Source organism: Cydia amplana, chromosome 22, assembly GCF_948474715.1.
Source record: "Cydia amplana chromosome 22, ilCydAmpl1.1, whole genome shotgun sequence".
NCBI lineage: Eukaryota > Metazoa > Arthropoda > Insecta > Lepidoptera > Tortricidae > Cydia > Cydia amplana.
Window position 1 is genome coordinate 812,466 of NC_086090.1, and position 17,140 is coordinate 829,605.

General features: G+C 39.1%; 2 protein-coding genes across 2 annotated transcripts in view; both read left to right on the forward strand.

Annotated features, from left to right (window-relative positions):
• LOC134658400 (uncharacterized) overlaps positions 1-5,883 on the forward strand; it is a 32,318-nt gene extending 26,435 nt beyond the window's left edge. The window contains exons 18-22 of the mRNA XM_063514084.1: positions 620-744; positions 2,125-2,210; positions 2,823-2,930; positions 4,333-4,466; positions 5,626-5,883. Of these exons, the coding sequence (XP_063370154.1) occupies positions 620-744; positions 2,125-2,210; positions 2,823-2,930; positions 4,333-4,466; positions 5,626-5,807 (635 nt within the window). The 3' untranslated portion in view covers positions 5,808-5,883. The remainder of the gene's footprint in view (positions 1-619; positions 745-2,124; positions 2,211-2,822; positions 2,931-4,332; positions 4,467-5,625) is intronic.
• Positions 5,884-11,711: 5,828 nt separating this feature from the next.
• Positions 11,712-17,140, forward strand: part of LOC134658488 (inositol 1,4,5-trisphosphate receptor) — a 108,655-nt gene continuing 103,226 nt past the window's right edge. Inside the window, exon 1 of the mRNA XM_063514174.1 lies at positions 11,712-11,938. The gene's annotated coding sequence lies outside the window, so the exon portion shown is untranslated. The remainder of the gene's footprint in view (positions 11,939-17,140) is intronic.

Genomic DNA, 17,140 nt, shown 5'->3' on the forward strand with positions numbered 1-17,140 from the left:
CTTCATTCGCGGAACGCCCTATACAAAACGGCCAGAGGCCGTGACGTCATCGCCCACGTTGTAGTATGGACAAAACAAGAAAATTGCGTTTTTGTCGGTGAAATATTGCGTTTATGTATATAGTTGCTACACAATATTTTTTTTGGTGAAATGTAAGGAATCGAATGGTACCCTTACTTTTATCGTTTTTGGAAGTTAAAAAAAAACTTAAATTTTGAAACTTTCAGGTCCTGTATTTTTGTAATTTTTCAATATTTTATTTTATCCACATTATTGTGATAAATTGCTCGTTTGCTATCTATTTTACTAGATTTTGTTATAAAATTCAACATGTGTCATCGTCCCTATTAGATAGCTATACTCGTTTAAGCAAATCTTGTCAGTAGAAAAAGGCGGCAGATTTGAAAAATCGCGGGTTAGCAACACTACGTTTAAATTATTCTAAAATCGCGTGTCATTTATATCTTATCTGTGGAACTATTTTGTTTACATTTCATCGATGTTCGATGTACATTGCTGCTTTTTGTTCGTTTCCTAGGGATACCATACTTTAGTTTGCTTTACATTGCTACTGACATATCCGGCTTGACAGACTATAGATAATTAGTTTGGTGTGTAGGCGGTCCGGCGGACGGTCTGCTGCGGCCGGGCGACCTGCTGACGTCGGCGGACGGCGTGTCGCTGGCCGGCGCCGCGCACGCCGCCGCCGTCGCCCGCGTGTGCCAGGCCGCCGCCCGAGGACACGTGAGTACACTGCTGATAGGCGAATTAAGAATAAGAATAAGAAGAATAAGAATAATTTATTTATAATATCAGTGCTTCACCCGAAAGAGTGGAGCGTATTACTGAGCCAGAACCCTTTTGTTTTGCTGCAACGCACACAGCACATTTATTGATACATCTTGTTCCTGATTTTAGTTTTAGTTTGATATTGTTATATATTGTTTCTGTTTTTTCTGTCAATGTGTGTATTGTGGCAAGCTAATAAATGGTTTATCTATCTATCTATCTATCTATCTATCTATCTATCTATCTATCATAATAAAATAGGTAGGCAATCACAAAGGTGTCCGGTAAGCACCAAACTAGGCTGAGCCTGTATCTTGGGGCTTACAAAGGAGTAGGTAACATACGGTAACTAAACCTAATTAAAATGATGTGTGAAAGAGGGTGATAAGGTGTATGCTTTTAGGGTGTGTATATGTGTGTGTGTGTGTGTGTGTGTGTTGTGTGTGTGTGTGTGTGTGTGTGTGTGAATTAGACTCTCGCGCGAGCCACGAGACGAGCCGCGAGACGCGACTCCACCGCTTACACTCGCGTTCGGCTTGTCATTCGGTTATAAACCTTATGCCGTGCCGTTAGTGTTTAAATTATATTAGCTCGACGAGCTTGCGAGCCACGAGACGAGCCGCGAGCCCACCGCTTACACTCGCGTCTCGTGGCGCGGCTCGCGGCTCGTCTCGTGGCTCGCGCGCGAGTCTAAATTGGGGGTGACGTCTACACCACACAGAATCCAAGGTCAGCTGACCTAAAAGATAAGATAAAGACAGTTTATTGCCACAACTAGAAATCTTGCATTCTTACAACTAGAAATCTTACAATTAGAATAAACACCTTAAACATAGTAGGTAGGAACTAACATTAATTTACATTTCATATTGTTATCTGTGTGTCATAAATAAATGTATTTTCTTTCTTTCTTTCATATATCCAGCCCTGATTTTCAGCCTGGTCCCTTTCTATATATATATATATATATATATATATTTTTTTTTTTTTTTTTTTTTTTCATTTTTCTTTCTAAATGGAACGTAGAGGCTAAAATTACGACCATTACGAAAGTATTTCGTAAATAGATCGGGTCTCCCGAGGATGCCTCGTAGAGAGGCGAATCACGTGTCGAATATTGTTCTTTTGGTGGTGGTTTGTTATATTTATTTGCGTATTTATTTTTGCGGTGGGAACATTAATTTCATGTAAAAAATACGCAAGTATAACGGGTTGGCACTGATTTACTAGCACGTTATCTTTTCGCGGATTAGCAAAGTAATATTTTGGTTTTAATTAAGTGAAATGTCTTTTCAAGTTGACGTGGTCACAGATTGTACCTTCTTATTTGAACAGGTAACGCTAGGCGTGCGGCACAACCGAGCCGACATACAATCCTTGGGGTTACCGACTATGCCTACTCAACATCAGCCCTTACTTACGTAAGTACGTTGGTTGAGGAATACTATTTTAAAACTGACGTTTTTTTTCATACTTTATTTTTATCATTAACTTCTTTTTTTTTCTATTTACTTACAAATTGGTATGACTATAATTGAATTAACATATTATTAACGTATCATAGTAACGTAAAACATCCATGTTAATATGACAAGCGAGTACCTACTGTACTCATAAGCTATTTTTATATGGCAACACTTTAAATCAATTTTTTTTAAACATGCAGATTACGTCTGCGAGCGATATTCCAAATTTTATATTAAGCGTAATTTTTCAATTTTTTTCTTTAATATAAAATTTGCCTATAAAATATGCTGTCAGCGCCAAACTGTTTATAGTCTGTCAAGCCATTTCCGTTAGTAGAAAAAGGCGGCAAATTAAAAAATTTATGCGCAAAAGATTATCCTCCCATAGACAATTTTAATTTCGCGCCATTTTCTACTGAAATAGTTGTTTGACCGGCTATATTTTTGATTCAGCATTTTTTGTGACCCGACTCGCTGCCCGCTGGGTAGACTAGTTTTTGTACATCCTTAATCTGAGCACATAACATAAGCAATAAGCATGCATTCCATTTGACCCGTCCCCACCAGGTCGGAGGCGGCGCTGCACGCGCACGCGCACGCGCACGCGCAGCCCGGCGCCTACAGCATCCTGCACCCCGCGCCCCTCTACCCGCCGCAGCCCCCGCCCGGACCCATGTCAGTACCACACGAGAGTTCATATTCCTGTTGTCACCCTGTAGTTAGCAACCTTCTACTGTAGCACAGTATAATACAGTATGGACGCTCCCTGCCTCCCGTTGAAAGTGCCGCCCAAGCTTTGGATTCCTCCGAAAACGGTGCCGTCATATGACGGCCGTCATATAGCGGCCGCAAAAGACGGCCGTCTTTACGGTGGCGACACGTGGAAAGTACCACGGCGTCATAACACACTGTCATCCACCAAGGTCAAAGCGGCAAATTTGAAAATGTAGGCGCGATGGGATAACGTCCCATAGAAAATTTGAATTTCGCGCCTTTTCCTACTAACAAGATTTGCTTGATCATCTATAATTTACTTGGAGGATGAAATATCATCAGAAGAGGAAAATAATCGTAGTACGGAATCATTTATTCAAATCTCGTGTCATTTATTCAAAATGGCGTCACCGCTATCTAATAAAACGTTCACGAAACTGTCGACACCGTCATGACGGCCGTCATCTTACGTTACGTTGACAATCAACGTAACGTAACGCCGTCTAGGAAACCGCGCCATCTTGTTTACATAGACAACGTTCAAGTGACGTCAGTCAACGCTATATAGCGGCCGTAATATGACGGCACCGTTTTCGGAGGAATCCAAAGCTTTACCCTACAATGTCATCTCACTCACACAAGCATAGCATGGTACGCGTTCACCTACACGAGCTTAGACTGTGTGCGTAGGAACGCGTTTGTTTCATACATTTGATCGCCAGTGTCCGAAGTGTGACTGTAGTCAAGAGAATAGAGTTTAATTATGTAGCCATAGTACGTTTACTGCCATCTTTCTACAGAAGATTAAAACGCCATTTGACTTTGATCCTTATTCTTTCACTGATATGTGTCAATTTGTTAAATATAAAAAACTAACGCCGTCTACTCGACAGTATGCCAAAGGTGTGGCGCCGTCGCTCGAAAAGATGGCGTTAATTTATGACATTTAACAAACTGACACGTATCAGTGAAAGAATAAGGATCAAAGTCAAATGGTGTTCTAACAATTTTAATCATATGTCGAAAGATAGCAGTAAATTTACTGTGCTACATAATTTACTTTGACTGTAGTAAAAAAAAATTAAATAGTAGACAGCGGTTCAATTTTTTTAACCCTTTGAAGGACACGCCTATCGTGTGCGGCGCGTCATCGTGATCCTAATCGAAAGCACGAAACTTTCACAGAATTAAATGAAGTAGGAACTTTTTAGTTAATGGTTCGAGGATTATGTTCAATATGAAAAGACCGCCATTTGAAGTTCCGTCCTCTAGCACTAATCTCTCTCTCTCTTTGTCTAGCGCTAGTAAAAAAAGCAATTTAGATTTTTTTTGTTAACTAACTTTAAACTTAACTAACCTTTAGGTATGGAGTGCAATACGACACGGCGACGGGTGGCTGGTCGTCGGTGCCCTATGACGTCACGGTGACGAGGAATGAGGGCGAAGGCTTCGGGTTCGTCGTCATTTCCTCCACCAACAAGGCCACCAGCACTATTGGTAAATAGGGATAAAAAAAAAAAAAAAAAAAAAATTGGGGGACATCTTACACAGATCAACCTAGCCCCAAACTAAGCAAAGCTTGTACTATGGGTGCTAGGCGACAATATACATACCACCAGTACCACTACCACCAGTTTGACACTGACATAAACGCCATCGAGAACGTAATTTACTTTCTATGAATCTCGCTCGTACTCACATATTAGGGCAAGCGAGATGTATAGAAAGTAAATTACGTTCTCGAAAGCGTTTATGTCAGTTTTGACGCTGTCAATGACTCATGGTACGGGCTAAGGTAAACGTACTGGTGCTCGACGCGGTACCAGTACATGTCATCTTGAAACTTAAGTCATTGTCAATAGAGGTGACAGCAGGGATCTATTGGGAATTAGCATGTCGAGCACTAGCACGTTTACCTTAGTCATTAAATGAAATTAGGGTCGGTTGCACCAAACTGTTTGTCATCGTTAAAGAGTTCGCTAAATTGTATTGTATGGAAAGTTTCATAGTAAACCGCCGCGGCGCGCCGGGTGACGTTGATCAGTCTGTCAAGTGCGGATGGTGCGACTGGCACCGTAGGTCGCAACGAAACAAATAGGATCTGTCCAACTAGAGAAAAGTAGCAAGCGCCTAAAGATGACGATGTGGGCTTGACATCAAATAAGCCGTGCACCTTTTTTTCATGTTATGCAAATAGAGTCATTCTCATTCGGGTGTCATTCTGAATCCCTAACAACGTTTGTCCTAAAGTCACTTGCCCTAACTGGTTTGTCCTAATGGGCACATGCCCTAACGATCAATTGTCATAACGATTATTTTCCATAATGTAAGGTTCTGAAAAATGGTTAGGTTTTAGAACTTGCTGCCACTAAAGTGGGTTAGGTTAGGGTTAGAACTGCGACCCTCGCAAAAAAGAAAATATACTTAATAACATTAGGATAAGTAATCAATAATTAGGGAAACCTAAATTAGGGTTTTTAGTGTTAGGACAACTGATCATTATGACAACCAATATTAGGGAATGCAAAGATAGGAGATAAGACTTTAGGGATTCAGATATAGATCCTTCTCATTCATTTTTCTTTTTCTTAGCTAAGCTTTCCTAAGCTGGTTTACCGTAATGAGACCATTAAGAAAACGATTTGTATTTCCACAGGCCAACTGATCCCGAACTCGCCTGCTGCCCGCTGCGGCCTGCTTCACGTAGGTGACACCATCGTAGCCATCAACCATACGCCTGTCCGCAACCTGCCACATCCCGAGGTTGTCGCACTGATTAAACACTCGCATCGAGCGGTAACACTCACTGTTCTACCACCACAACATACGCCACCGTAAATGTACAATTGTGGGGCGTTGCTCCCTAGGAGGATACCATCGTGGCTTTTAATCACACGCCAGTCCGCAATCTGCTACATCCCGAGGTTGTCGCCTTGATTAAACACTCGCATTCAGCGGTAACACTCTCTGTTCTACCACCACAACATACGCCACCGTAAATGTACAACTGTGGGGCGTCGCCCCCTAGGGGGACACCATCGTGGATTCGTGGCTTTTAATCACACGCCTGTCCGCAACCTGCCACATCCCGAGGTTGTCGCACTGATTAAACATTCGCATCGAGCGGTAACACTCGCTGTTCTACCACCACAACATACGCCACCGTAAATGTTTGTGGGGCGTCGCCCCCTAGGGGGACACCATCGTGGCTTTTGATCACACGCCAGGCAACCTACCACATCCTGAGGTTGTCGCACTGATTAAACACTCGCATCGAGCGGTAACACTTACTGTTCTACCACCACAGCATACGCCACCGTAAATGTACAATTGCGGGGCGTTGCCCCCTAGGGGGACACCATCGTGGCTTTTGATCACACGCCAGTCCGCAACCTGCCACATCCCGAGGTTGTCGCACTGATTAAACACTCGCATCGAGCGGTAACACTTACTGTTCTACCACCACAGCATACGCCACCGTAAATGTACAATTGTGGGGCGTTGCCCCCTAGGGGGACACCATCGTGGCTTTTGATCACACGCCAGGCAACCTACCACACCCCGAGGTTGTCGCACTGATCAAACACTCGCATCGAGCGGTAACACTCACTGTTTTACCACCACAACATACGCCACCGTAAATGTTTGTGGGGCGTCGCCCCCTAGGAGGACACCACCGTGGCTTTTGATCACACGCCAGTCCGCAACCTGCCACATCCCGAGGTTGTCGCACTGATTAAACACTCGCATCGAGCGGTAACACTCACTGTTCTACCACCGTAGATGTACAATTGTGGGGCGTCGCCCCCTAGGGGGACACTATTGTGTGTATGTGCTTACGTGTAATGGTTACATAAAATTCTAATATTACGACCAACATGTTTACAAAAATATTCGATAAGATTTTTTTAAGACATCTAGATATCTTAAAACCTAGTTTTAATAAAACATCTTGCACTGAGACGATACGTGTCATAAAATTGACGCGAACTGTTCATTAGGTACATAGAAACCTTAGTCAGTAATGAAATTATAGCTTTAATAAAATCTTTTTTAATAATGAAGTCAAAATTGAGGGTTGTGGTTTTTGCCAATGGGTGGAAAGCTAAATGCTATTTGCAGCTAATTCGTATTTTAGTACCGTCCAAAATACCTTACGCTTTATACGTGCACATACCGTGCCTTAAACATACTTTTTAGGGTTCCGTAGCCAAATGGCAAAAAACGGAACCCTTATAGATTCATCATGTCTGTCTGTCTGTCTGTCCGTCCGTCCGTATGTCACAGCCACTTTTTTCCGAAACTATAAGACCTATACTGTTGAAACTTGGTAGGTAGATGTATTCTGTGAACCGCATTAAGATTTGCACACAAAAATAGAAAAAAAAATTTTTTGGGTTTCCCCATACTTAGAACTGAAACTCAAAAAAATTTTTCATCAAACCCATACGTGTGGGGTATCTATGGATAGGTCTTCAAAAATGATATTGAGGTTTCTAATACCATTTTTTTCTAAACTGAATAGTTTGCGCGAGAGACACTTCCAAAGTGGTAAAATTTATGCCCCCCCCCTGTAATTTCTAAAATAAGAGAATGATAAAACTAAAAAAAATATATGATGTACATTACCATGCAAAATTCCACCGAAAATTGGTTTGAACGAGATCTAGTAAGTAGTTTTTTTTTAATACGTCATAAATCCTCTAAATACGGAACCCTTCATGGGCGAGTCCGACTTGCACTTGGCCGCTTTTTTGTAAGTACACATTTTTTTATTTATATATTTAAATTTACATCTTAATTACTAAACATTTATATTCTCGCCAAACTGTTACGTTTGATGGCGAGATGCGCTCAGTTTTATACACTTAACCTATTTAACTAATTATATACTTAGACATGGGTAGGCTTATACATTTTTTAACCTTTTGGACGCCACTGACCGATATATCCGCACCGTAGGTTCAACGCCAAAGACCGATTAATCGGTCACAGACCACAGAGCAACATAGACCTACGTGCATAATTATGTATACAGTTCAATTTCAGTTTTGACACTTCGGTGACGTGGCGTCAGCGTGACAGCTTTTGTGTTTGACACGGCGTCGAAAAGGTTAATAAGTAAATAAATCATGTTTTAAGCGTAAACCTTTTGTATGGTATCTGCTATATGTGCTAGTTTATCAATGAAGTTAAAAACTAAAAGCTCATAGCGGATGAATGAAACTAAAATGAATAAAATGGTTTTAAAAAAGCTTTACACCACTTGTTTTTTTTTTCGAGATCGCTATTTTTTTAAAGGCAGTATATGAACAATAGGCAGACAGACTTGTATTGAGCAATGCCAATTTTGAGACCCCATTTTAGGACGAGGTGATTTCGATGTAGTCAGCCCTTCACAGTGAATATGTATTTATAAATTTGTGCTGCGAATAATTCAAGGCGGTATATTTTAACTGTATCAATTTATAAAGCAATTGAATGTTTACTGAGTAAGTATTGTTACTTCATTGTAACTTTTATATATTTTTATAATAATTATAATGTAGTTCAGTCACCTTTGCTCAAGTTAAATACTTTTGTTACATTATAGTTTTCATTATTATTGTCAGTACATTATGAATCTAGAATTATATCTCCAGTTGTAGTGTATATATTATGTTCAATATTAATTCTGAAATGCAATATGTTGCATGTTTTAATGCATTGTTTAATAAGGAATTGTATTGTGTACATGATGTTGGTTTATTGTTAAATTTAAACGTTTTTTTACTTATTCGTGACAGATAAGGCAATTTACACTTTAGACCAAGTTTTTTGTCATTAGTGTTAATTTTAATTATTAATTATGGACTGAAAGGCAGTTTTTGTCTTTGACAGTAGTTATTACATTTTACTTAATTTATATTTTTACTTTTAAGTTAGAAACCGTTTCAAATAATTGACTGTACTCTGGTGTACTTTAGTTACAATTTGTTAAAATAATTGTTATTATTGTACTTTAGCTGTAGTTTTTACGGAAATCGGATCTAGAAAATGTATTTAAAACGCGGGACCACCGAGATTGGATTAATCGTAGTATTTAGTTAATTTAGTTATTAAACTAGTTATACCCATCACTTGTCTTCTATACGCGACAATATGTAAAATATGTATACATGAGAAGTATTTTAACATATATGTCTTAGGGTTAGTTTTTAAGTAAAATGCAATAATAATGTGCCTCTTGTAATAAGCTATCTTGCCTTGTCAATATAGTCTAAAATTATATAAAAAATCTTCCAAAGATACCAATGTTCTAAAATAGTGCCCTAAAATACAATATTTTGAAATAAAATCGTATCTACTTATTGCAATTTTTAATGTATAAGGTTTATTTTAATAGCAATATGTCCACTGAAATTATAATGTCAAAGTTTAATATTAAAAACTTTCTAATTTGAAATTTGTCTTTTATTTTACCGTAAGATAATAGCAAAATTTAGTAAGTATTCTTAAATGTATAATTATTTGGGATTGCTCTAAGTCGGGTCATAATTTCAAAAATCTTTCATTTTTTACCCCACGTGTGTAGGTACCTATGTGGTGAAAAAATAATGCATATCAAAAAAAATACTATTAAATATTCTACATAATTTCAGAAAACATTGAACACAGCTAGTATCCACTTTTCTATATTCTATATGCGGCGTAGATAATTAAGTTATTAAGAGCACTAGCTGTACCCTATTGAGTTCTAAAAGCAATATTTTGTTTTGTGTTTGACCTGACTTAGCTTCTGTAATTCAATAAATAGTAGTTTGTGTTACAAGGGATCAAAATGATAATTATATTTCCGTCAAGGGCGTACATTGAATCCTGAATGAAGCGATGGATCCTACAATAGAATCACGAACGTAGTGAGCGATTCTAAAGTTGAATCCTGAGCGTAATGACTTGAGGGATTCAAGTGTTAACGCCCAAGACTACAGTGTGACACATACTGCTTTTCACATCAACTATGAGGAAAATAAAAAAATCTTAGTGTTGACACAATATCATGCTTAAACAGATTATTTAAGCTAAAAAAATAATGTGCAAAAATAGTGTGCTTGAACAGAAAAGTGTTACTTTGATCCCTCCTAGCAGAGAGGAAAAGTACCACTTTGATCCCTCCTAACAGGGAAGAAAAACCCATTGACGTATAATATCTAAGGACGGGCTAATGGGGCACTAAACATCGTACTAGTTCAGCGGTGCTACCCACGAATTCCAGCCAATCGTGCAGTCTAACGCGACTAGTTGCGACCAATAGCGCGCGTAATGCGAACTCGTCAACCAATCGCGCGCGTGATGCGAACTCATCAACCAATCGCGTTGTAGCGATTTCACACCGATGTACTGGCCCCTGTCATGCATCATTATTATTGCCCGTAAAGCCAGTCCCTAGATATCTATGTTAATGGAAAAACCTCTTTTCCGAATAGGTGGTGAGAAAACATAATAACTAAATTTTGAATATATGCACAATTTATTATACAAAGCACGAATAGTACCCCTCATTACTCGTGTTCCCGAGGTTTCTAGGTCACGTCCCTGCAGACAATATAGGTAGGTACCTAGGTACCTACCTCATAACATAATAGTAGCTTCGACCCCTGAACCCACCCTTCCGTAAGCTTTTCTACAGCCAAACTAGGCTGAGACGGAGATAGTTTATTATTCAAGTAGTCATTTACAGTCGCCATCAAATATATCGGAGCGGCTGAGGTGCTCCTAAATATCAAAACACGACACGCACTTTAGCGCGTTGACAATAAAGGCGTGTTCAGATATTTGTGAGCACCTTGGCCGCTCCGACATGCGACATATCTTATGGCGACGGGATGTGTGGGTATTTATTTCGATAGTGAGACTTTCTGTGTCCGCGGCTACCACAACTTATGTATGTTTGAATGATTGATTGCGCTACGTGAGTAGGTACAGTCAGCAGCAGAAGTTGCTAAGCAGACGAGGTGTTCAAAATGATCTTGACGCGACTTTATTGTTAAGAGAATAAGGGCGTGTCAAGGTAGTTTTGAACACCTCGCCCGCCTAGCAACTTCTGCTGCTGACTATAGGTACACTAGGTAATACAAAGGGTTTACCGTGAACCACGTTTGACGTGTTTGCCTCTCTGTCACACTTGAAGTTCGTTTTTCTTTTGCATATTTTTTAAATCTACTTTTTTCTAATACCTAAACTTTTCATTAATGTCATGTTAATCTGTCTAATCAATAATCAATCAAAATCCTGAGTAATAATCGCTATAAAAATTGAAAAATATAATTAAGTGCTAAAAAATGAAAGATTTTTCGCTAAAATTGAAATCCAAAAAAAGCAAATCAAAATGCAAAAGCAAAAAGTGTGATTGCATATTAGATCGAATGTATATGAAATTGTCTAAAAAAATAAAACACAAACTGGAGAAGTATAAGGAACAAGTAACCGACGATTTTTATGGGATAGCTACGGCGGCAGTGTTCATGCAAAAATGGAAATAATCGAATCAACGAAGGCTTCTATTTGGTTGCGTTTGATGCAATTTTCCAGCATTCGATGAAAGGATAGCTTCGTCGGCTCTTAAAAACTTTATTTTTGTATTTTTTAAAGCTATGTTGATATTGTTGGTGAGTGTTTTTGGTAATGAGATCCTAATATTCTGTTCCTGGAAAAACTTGTGAAACATAAACGGAACATTTGAATCTTTTTCAATCGTTTTTTTTTTTGGGGTAATGTTGGGTTTGACTCGTGGAGTGGACATGACAGTAGCGTGGCAACACTGCGCAGTAGCGCGCCGTCGGCTCATCTGTCGACGACTGTCGTATTTCGGAAATCAAAGTTTTTATGTTTTCCCTCGAATTATCGCTTTAAATCCTTTGTTTATCACAAACTGTCGTTCTAGTGATTATGTGTTATCATCTAGTGTGTGCCAGAGTTGTATGATAAGGGTAAGCCGCTATTTAAACACTTTATTTGTCGATGTCAGACTGTGGTTCTGAAAAGGTGTTTTTATTGTAAACTTTATTCCTCTTATTGGAATTGTTAACTTGTCGTGTAGATTTGTAGAATAACCTATTCGGCCTCGCATGGGACCAGTGTTGATACAAAATGTATTTATTTATGCCTTTACAACATTTAACACTGCTGAAGTTAATGCTCATTTATCGTATGACTTAGTACTTTTGATACCGGTATTATTTTTATTACGTACAAAATTCACCTATTGAATTCTGATTGGAATCTGCTTCCTCTTTTACTAAAGTTAACATTAAATTGATTAAAATACTTGAGAAGTCAAATATTTACATTGGCCTGACATTGGCAGTATGTGTGCTCAACAAGATAACGTAATATTTGTTGACCTAGCGAACTCATTTGCAGGTTTATAATCTGACTGTATTATTTTTTAATCTTATCTCTTCCTAAAGCGTTTTTAAATATTTTATTTTTTAATTATGCAAAGTAAACAAATTTATTTAGGTAGTATTATGTTTAGATAAAGTACTTGGGTAAATGCAACCTTGAAATAAACATTATAAGCTGTGAGGTTAAAGTCCCAGGAAGTTATCACTTTACTTGCTATTAATTTGCATTCGGTAAAGTCATTTTAAAATTTTAGGAAAAAATGTATGCCTGAACTACTAGCAAGTTTTGAATTTAAATTTTATGAATTTTTCAACTAATTTAAACAAGTTACTTTTCAATGACTTATATTTTTCTACCTCATGAGTTGTAGGTTATATATGTATATAGTATATAGTACAGGCTGATATGTATAATATAGGCTATTTAACAGTAATTTATTTCATTAGTTTAAAGTAAGAAGCTGATAACTTTCATAGTTGCTATTTTCTAGTCTAGTTCAAAGTCCTTACAAAACATTTTCAGTAGTTAGTTTAAAGTAAACAAATTTGGATCGACTTTTTTGGTAAGGATGGCTAGGGAATGGAATGCGCTATCACGCAAAATAGGCGCAGGACGTCGAGTTGCGGAAAATCGCCAGTGCTACAATACAATACAATGGAATGCGCTCCCGTCATCTGTATTCCCTGAGAAATATCCTCTCTCTAAAGCAAAAGTGAATAGGCTATTACTGAACCAGTGAGCTCCATCTTAGGCTCTGTCTTCACTTTCCATCTGGTGTGACTAAAGCCAATCGCCAATCATCCAATCAATTTATTATAAAAAAAAAAACAAAACAATACAGGCACATATCAAGTAACAAATCTATTGCTCCCTTAAACACTGTAAATGAAATGCCCAAAAATACAATTACCATCATTACTATACAATTGCCAAGCATGATCGTAATTGACCGCTTTGGTCCCTAATAGGGTCACCATACATCCCCATATGCTGGGACATATCCCTGTTTGAAACTTGGTGTCCTGGTGTCCGCCAATAAGAAAATTGACTCCGTGGGGTATAGAACGTGTTGCAAGATTCTTTGGTATGTGACGTATGTGTTATCTATTCTTCATATCACTCTACTGTACATTCTTAATATTCCCCACCAAAACGGAGATGGTTAGCAGTCCTGAACTGTGCGTTTCTACAGAAACCTCCTGCCTCGTACAGCTAAGCTGTGGAATGAACTGTCACCTGCGGTATTTACGGACCAATTACAACATTCAAGAAAAGAGAGTACCTAAAGGCTACTCTAGTGTTGTGGGTATCTGGGGCGATGCTAATCGTTTAACATAAGGCGATTCGTCTGTTCGTTTGCTTCTTATATCATAAAAAAAACAAAAAGAAAAAATAATGTCCTGGTCCATGTCCCTATAGTTTATGGCAACCCTAGTCCCTATCCATACTAATTGATTGTATGGTGCCAATGAACTTGCTCGACCAACCAATAGTCTACTTAATGGTTACTATAATAAGGTTTATATTTGGATTTTTGAGATGGTCTTGGTTGGGACAATGCAGTGTATTGATGCAAGGTTGTTCTAATTATACATAATGTGTGGTGTCTTCAGAGTTTTAATGGATGTAGATGTAGAATATAGAAATAGGTAGCCTTGCATAGGTAGAAAAAAAATCTTATCCACCCATGTGATTGATATTTTCTAGTGTACTTTATGTTATAAGAGTCATGCCTGGTAGCTAGAGCTACCAAAAGCATATGAAGCTGTCACATATTATGTTAAGTATAGTAAACCTATAATTGGAACCAGATCTTGCAATACAATTAAAATAAGTAGATAAAAGCATATCCGCACATTCTAAATTCCTGAGATTTGATGGTAAACAACTGCGATAACCTTTCCAGAAGTCTGTTAATTCTTTCCACACTTAACTAAACCTTATTACCTGGCCATAAGATCCAACAATGGTCAAAGTATTACTGTTAGTAATTCGGGTAATTCCCAAGCAGATGTCTAGTTAGTCGACACAAGCTGACTATTAATACTCACGTTCCATGCCGTAATGTCGTAACCGCCAAAGCGTTCTTCCTGGCCTCCGCCATTTTGGATGTAACAGCTATTCCGTGTCCATAAAGTAGTAACGGCCAAGAATTTCTTACTGGCTTCGGCCATTTTGGTTTAAAGAACGTTTTGTTTGGATAACGCGGAGATTTCACACGCTTTGCGTAAACTAGGAGTGCGATGGCGGATAGTACATGATTAAATTGATTAACACATTGCTTCCGAATGGATTAATTTATAATCGTTTCAACATGGAAGTCAGAAGAGCGTTGGCGGCCTAGCGGTAAAGAGCGTGCGACTTTCAATCGCGGTGGTCGCGGGTTCAAACCCCGGAGTTCGGAACTAATATACGAAATATCATTTGATCTTCGGTGAAAGAAAACATCGTGAGGAAACCGGACTAATCCTAAAAAGGTCTAGTGTACCCTCGGGGTTGGAAGGTTTTAAATTGTATTATAGGAGGGTGCAATTGCTCGGTCCTTAGCATTTTAACAATGTAGGTGTTTTAACTTGTGCTCTTCGTTAACGCTTCATAATTCTGAGTAGAATCAGCCCAAGAATGTCCAAATTTGAAAGAATCAGGTTTTCGATATTTATTTTAGAAAACGCCCATTAATACGCTGCCTGTGTAGTCTCACCATACAATACAGTATGACATTTGTAGTTAAAACTATCAGGTAAACTAATTATATCACTTAACTTTTAGTTAAGCCGCTTAACTTAAAATCCCCAATTTCTCGCTTTCGTGAAACTGCAAGGATTCATGTTACAAGTTCAACACCTCCCGTATTTTATTTAAATTGAAATTGAAACAAAAGTAAATCGACTTTAAAGCCTTGTTAACACCCTCGAGTTGATTAAACGAGTGGAGTTAGGCTAAGTTGACAGTCCTAATTTGATTTAATCGTGGCCCGACCGCCGTTAAATTTACTCGGAAAAGTCGGAACGGAACTCTTCAAATATAACAACGACGGTGTTGTATTTGAATATTAAAGGAGTCGGGTCCGATTTATTTTACGTGAATATAAAATGCTCCGTGTCAGATACACGGAGTCAGAAGAAACCTCGAACAAGATGGGAGGATGAACTCAATCTCACAGCGGGCCCGAAATGGAGAAGAGTGGCCCACGACAGACCCCAATGGAAAGAGCTAGAGGAGGCCTTTGCCAAGCGGCACACTGAGCTTAGAGACATACTCTAACTCTGAACAAAAGGGCTTAATAGATAGATAAAATGCTTAAATTTTTTAACTGTAATGTATGTGGTGATTGTTGGCTTGTCCGCTCCGCTGTTTTACAGCCAATGCGATTTAAACTTTTAATAGTTTTAATACAAGGTTCAATATAAGTTCGGTCGTTTACCAAAATACGGTTATTCTATGGACATTCGCTTCCAATAAATGCGGCTCGAATTCAATATTTCGAGGATTCCAGTATCCTCACAGGTCTTGTAAATTCCTGGTCACACACATATTTCGTCCGCAAATACATTTACAAGGCAGTTGTCACGTTCGAAATGCGGGGCACGTAGCTAACGAAAGGTTAGGGGTCATTTAAAGACACACAGCGTACAGTCAGCAGCAGAAGTTGCTAAGCGGGCGAGGTGTTCAAAATGATCTTGACGCGACATTATTGTTAAGACAATAAGAGCGCGTCAAGGTAATGTTGAACACCTCGCCCGCTTAGCAACTATTGCTGCTCAACTGTATGGTAAAGTTTATCGTGATGTCGGCCAATAGAAAAACCACATAGGACACGTTTCCACTTTGCTCTTTGTTCTCATTAATTTGCCCGGCGTCGCTTTGTTCGCTCACCTACACTACCTAGGTTCAGAACAACGGTTTTTCTCAGTGTGTTCATGTTACGTCCATATCTAAAGCCCGCCAAATCTGGCGCCCCATTGAGTAAAGTGGGGCGACTAAGACGGACGAGCCGAGCAATACCGATAGCGGTCCATTTATCAAAGCTCTGGCTGAACCGCGTGACCCCGAGCGTTATTGTATCTAATACGGCTTCAAGAATTGCAGTACTAAAGATAGATTGTTCTTTATAACAATAATATTTCAGCCTTTATACGTCCCACTGCTGGGCACAGGCCTCCTTTCATGCGCGAAATTGATTGGGCTATATTACCCGCTAAATCGCCATGCTGGCACTACACTCTACATAGCCATAGCCTCCTGATTTCCTCACGATATTTTCCTTCACTGAAAAGCTAGTGGTACCAGTTAGAGCCAGCTAGTGGCATTGGTACGAGCCAGGATAATATTACTCAACTTTGCCGGTGCACAAAAAGCAAGGGCAGAAAAAGTAAGGGCAAACCGCCTAGCGTGGTACGGGCATCTGATGCGGAGGGAGAAAGTCATGTGACGAGAAAGGTATTACGAATGAATGTGGAGGGAAGTACGAGGAGAGGAAAACCGAGGAAAAGGACTGTGTGTGAGAGGTGATATGAAACGCGAGTGAATGATGGATGACGGGCGACAGAGGTATGGAAGAGAAAGACATGCTGCGCCGACCCCAAGTGAATGGGACAAGGGCAAGAGAATGATGACTATACTCAACTTTGTTTCCATATACCTATGTATGATGGCCGTCAATCTGTCTTGTTAATGTTTTCTCGCTCGGTTGTTAAAAGGTTATCCTACATCCCTAGGTATAGTTATTCTTTTGTTTTCATTGTTGTTTCACCTGTTTCGTGTAGGTACAATAGAGTGTATCG